General features: G+C 43.8%; 1 protein-coding gene across 2 annotated transcripts in view; it reads left to right on the forward strand.

Moving 5' to 3' along the window:
• The window catches only part of Homez (homeobox and leucine zipper encoding), an 8,520-nt gene extending 4,002 nt beyond the window's left edge, over nt 1–4,518 (forward strand). For both annotated transcript variants that reach the window (XM_013025315.1, XM_013025314.1), the window contains one exon: nt 2,817–4,518. In XM_013025315.1, coding sequence (XP_012880769.1) covers nt 2,849–4,411 — 1,563 coding nt within the window. In that variant the 5' untranslated portion in view covers nt 2,817–2,848 and the 3' untranslated portion in view covers nt 4,412–4,518. The remainder of the gene's footprint in view (nt 1–2,816) is intronic.
• The last annotated feature ends 543 nt before the right edge of the window (nt 4,519–5,061 follow it).

The following is a 5,061-nucleotide window of genomic DNA, read 5'->3' on the forward strand; positions in this document are numbered from 1 at the left end:
TGAGCTGAAGAGCTGAGGGACAGCGCCCAGGCCCAGAGTTCAGGCCCCATGACCGGACCCAAAAAATAAAAATAAAATAAAGGCAATTATGTCATTATGGGAAAGGATACAACAGGTTAAGTAGATAGCAAACATCGTCAGAAGTTTCCTCCAGCTTGCATTTATTTTCTAAATTGTGGTATAACCACAGGCCGTGGAGCAATGTAGGGATGAATTTGGGAGGAGAAAGGTAGAACTATCATATAGGCAATTCATGTGACAATTAAAAAGGACCTAAATTATGGAAGTAGTTCTCCCAACTATGATTTTCATGCTTTTTTTTTTTTTTTTTGGAGACAATGTCTCTTTGTAGATCAGGCTTCTCTTGAAGAGGATAAGTAGCCTAGGTTGGCTGAGATCCTCCTACCTCAGCCTCCAGAATGCTGAGATTACAGGTGTGTGCTACTATACCCACAGCATACTTTTTTTTTAAAGCAGCAAAATTTATTCTGAAATTGTATACAATTGTATACCCCAAAATACAGAAAATATAAAAGCACAGGGACTTGGGATATAGTTCCGTTGTAGAGCACTTGTCTAGCATGTTTAAGTCCCTGTTCCCAGCGCTGTAAAATAAATTGGGGGGGGGGGGAAGCCAGGCAAAGTGGATTATACTTGATATTTCAGCTACTTGAGACAGATTGGGAAGATCTCAAGATCTAGCCCATTCAGAAACCTAGCTCAATAAAACAAACTGGGCATAATGATACATATTGTCATCCTAACTATATTTTGGGGTATACAAAAAATAACAAAACCAGAAAAGAGTGGAGGTGTGAGTCAAGTAGCAGAGCACCTGCTTACCAAGTGCAAGGCCCTGAGTTCCAACCAAAAAGAAAAATAAAATCTATGGGTAGGGGTGGAGGGAGAGTTAAGATTGTATGATGCTTAGCCTACATGAGGCTTGGGTTTAATTCCCAGCATCAACCACCCTCCCCTCAAAAAAGAAACCCCCCCCAAAAAACAATCTACCCATGTTGCCTCCATTTACCCACCTAAGATATCCTTCAAACTTACTGAAAAGATCTGTATTGCATTCTATTTGTTGAGATTCAATTTCTTTTCAATTTTTTAATTTTTTGCCAGTCCTGGGGCTTGAACTCAGGGCTTGGGCACTGTCCATTAGCTCCTTTTGCTTGAGGCTAGCACCCTACCATTTGAGCCACAGTGCCAATTCCGGCTTTTTCTGTTAATATGGTACTGAGGAATCGAACCCAGGGCAAGCACTTATACCACTAAGCCACATTCCCAGCCCAAGATTCAATTGTTAAAAGCAAGCACTAAGTATTGATTGTAGCAAGCACTAAAATACTTAGTAATTTTTAAAATTACAAAAAATCCCTAGGGCTGGGCATGTCCTTGAATGGTAGATACTTGTCTGGTATGCATGGTGCCCTTTGTTCCATCCCCAGCACCATAAAAAGTGAAATCCCTGATATTACATGACACTGACTTCGTGGACTTGATAATTCATTTTCTCAGTTCATCTATAGCATTTGCATAGGAATCCTGTCAGAGGTAATATTTATAAATACCAATGCAATTTCCCAAAGCATACAAAGTGACTTGTTTTTTAAAGGATCTCTGAAGCCTTCATAGAGAACTGAATTAAAATTAACAGAATATTCTGGGAAATAATCTGAGCAAGTATTTCAGCAATGAAGACTGGGGCTATCTCTGCAATCCCCACACCCATCACCCTGGGAGCCATGCTGCTGCTGGACAGCTTGCAGGAGTGGGTTGTAATTCATAATGAATCTGTCCACCTGATTTTGAGGAGAAAGCTGGGCTAGACTGATAAGAGCAAGAAGTCTCTTGCCCAGTGTGAAAGGGGCTTAGTGGTGTGTGTGTGTGTATATATATGTTGTGAAAGTGAAAGTAGGGGAGGATGAGCTTTCCAAAGGTTTGGGGGAGGGTATAACCTTTGTTCAGAGCTAAGGGGGAAGAAACATTCCCCTCTTCACAGGCCTAAACCCATGGGGAGTGAGCCCCAATTGTCCCCTGTCTCTACCCTCTTATCTCTTCTCCTAAGAGATGAAAAATGAATAAGCTGTCTGATTTGAGTTTAGGACTTGAAGGTAGTATCATTCCCCTCCTCCCAACTGTAGCACCAAAAAGGCAAAGAGTGAAAAAGGGCTGGGCAGAGAACAGTGCTGTCTGACTTTCTAGGTAGTGAGTTGTTGGTTACTTTTCTGTCTCCACATTCTAGAGGTAATAGTAAATTGTTAGGAGCCAAAAAGCAATAGGAGATTACTGTTGCTTTTGTTTTTGTAGTTGTGTCTTCATTTAGTGACTCCTGTTCCATGAACTTTGAAAGTGAGAGTTGGGCTCAGCTCCAGAAGTAAGTTTGAATTGGAAAGCTAAAGACTGTGTATAAAGATAACCTTTTCTTCTTACCTTCAAAAAACCAGTTTTGTCTTAGTGAAACATGCACTATTCATGTGACTTGAGATCATTTTTATCCTGGCTTCTATGGGCTTTAATCTTTCATAAAGTAACCCAGGAATTCTAACAGCCTCTGATGAGAAATTGTTGAGGCACTTTAAAACAATACAACATGATATAAAGTTAGTAGTTCAATGTCCAACATAAGTTTTGTACAAATTGAGTAATATAGGGCTGGGAATGGCTCAAATGGTAAGGTGCCTGCATAGCAACTGTGAGGCCTTGAGTTCAAATCCCATGAGAGAGAGAGAGAGAGAGAGAGAGAGAGATAGAAATTGAGTGATACGCCAAGTGGAGCCTCAATGATTGAGCTGTTTCTTTTCTTATTACAGCTATCTGTGAAGGGTACAAATCAGAATACAGCATGCCTCCTAATAAAGAGGCCAGCAGACTTAGCCCAACAGCAGGGCTCATCTGCCTACCTCCAATCTCTGAGGAGATCCAGCTTGTGTGGACCCAAGCAGCTCAGACCAGTGAGCTGGACAGCAATGAACACCTGCTTCAGACCTTCAGCTACTTTCCCTATCCCAGCCTAGCAGACATTGCCCTTCTCTGTCTACGTTATGGGCTGCAGATGGAGAAAGTCAAGACTTGGTTCATGGCCCAGCGCCTCCGATGTGGCATTAGCTGGTCATCTGAAGAAATAGAAGAGACACGAGCCCGAGTGGTCTACCATAGGGACCAACTCCATTTCAAATCCCTTCTCGCTTTTACTCATCATGCAGGGCGACCCCCAGAGGAGGCATCTCCAATGCCAACTGAACAACTTGGTCTTGGCATAGGTCCTCTGACGCTTAGTGAGCCTACCCAGATGAAGGGATTGAAGGTTGAGCCTGAAGAGTCCTCTCAGATCCTACCTCTGCCATTGAGTCATCAGAAAGCAAAGGAGCCCCTGATGACACCTGGCAGTGGAGCATTCCTCCACCAATCAGATATTTTGCAGGATATCCAGAGCTGTGGCCTTTCCAAGGAGCAGGCATGTAGGGCTCCTGAGCAGTCAGCTGGCATAGGTTCTGCTTCCTGGAACAACTCCACAACTGTCCAACAGCCACATGCTCAAATTAAGCCCAAACCAATCTCAATACTTGCTAGTAGTTGTAAGGAGGAGTCAACATCTAGTGTGACTCCTTCTTCCTCTACCTCTTCTTCCTCTTTCCAGGTACTGGCTAATGGAGCTACTGCCACCTCTAAGCCCCTCCAGCCACTGGGCTGTATCTCGCAGTCACTCTCACTCAGTGAACAGGGACAACCCTCACATCTGGAGCCAGCCTGGTCCCATGGGCTAAGGCCTAATTCAGCTGCAGGTAGGGGTGGCCTCACAGAATACCTTTCCCCAGATATGCAACGCCAGCGAAAGACTAAGCGCAAAACCAAAGAACAGCTGGCTATCCTCAAGTCCTTCTTTCTACAGTGCCAATGGGCACGGCGGGAAGATTACCATAAATTGGAACAAATCACTGGTTTACCTCGACCTGAAATCATTCAGTGGTTTGGTGATACACGCTATGCCTTAAAGCACGGACAATTAAAATGGTTTCGGGATAATGTAGTACCTGGCGCCCCTAGTTTCCAAGACCCAATGATTCCTACACCACCTTCAACCCGCTCCTTGAAAGAATGGGCTGAAACACCACCTCTGCCAACCCCTCCACCCCCCCCTGATATACGACCCTTGGAGAAGTACTGGGAAGCTCACCAACAGCTCCAGGAAGCTGACATTATTAAATTAAGCCAGGCATCTAGGCTTAGCACTCAGCAAGTACTGGACTGGTTTGATTCTCGATTACCTGAGCCAGCTGAGGTGGTAGTTTGTCTAGATGAAGAAGAAGAGGAAGAAGAGGAGGAACTGCCAGAAGAGGATGAGGAAGAAGAGGAGGAGGAAGAAGATGGTGATGATGATGATGATGATGTGATTATACAGGACTGAGGTGGGGGCGGCTAGGGAAAAAGGAATCTGTTACTAAAAGATGAACCAATTTAGTAACTGCTTAAACAAAGAAACCACATTTTTATAATTGCCTTGTAACAAAGAACTAAAAAACTTAGTGTTCAGGGTGGGCTATAGGGGCATGGCTAGGTTGAGAGGATGGCCTGGGAAAGATCATAGGACACAAACTAATGTATTGGAGCAGCAGAAATCTAGTCTCTAGCCTCCAGGTAGAGTGGGCTGAGGATCTGTGCAAATGACAGGCCAGTAAATAGCTTTAGCTCTCCTCCTATTTGCGGTTCTTTTCAATTAGTGTAACAGGGGCCAGACGTTCACACATCTCCAGAAGGCCTGAGAAGGAGGAGAAAAATACTCTAACTCAACTGATGACTCTAATGCATCCACGGTCTTACCATTTTCACTAGAATATAAGGCTACCTTGTACCCCTTTCTTTTCTGAGCACAAGTCCATACATCATGCAGCTAAGAGTCTCAGTACATCCTGGTCTTGTTGCCAGTATGACATTGTTTTGCCTGCTTCATCACTGAATCACACCAGTAGCACAGTGTCCTCATTTCTAATTCTAGGACCACTTTGCCTTCTACCTTTTTATCTCTACGAAATCCCTTTTGTCTCAGGGTAAATCTTC

Source organism: Dipodomys ordii, unplaced genomic scaffold (genome assembly GCF_000151885.1).
Source record: "Dipodomys ordii isolate 6190 unplaced genomic scaffold, Dord_2.0 Scaffold84, whole genome shotgun sequence".
NCBI classification, from domain to species: domain Eukaryota; kingdom Metazoa; phylum Chordata; class Mammalia; order Rodentia; family Heteromyidae; genus Dipodomys; species Dipodomys ordii.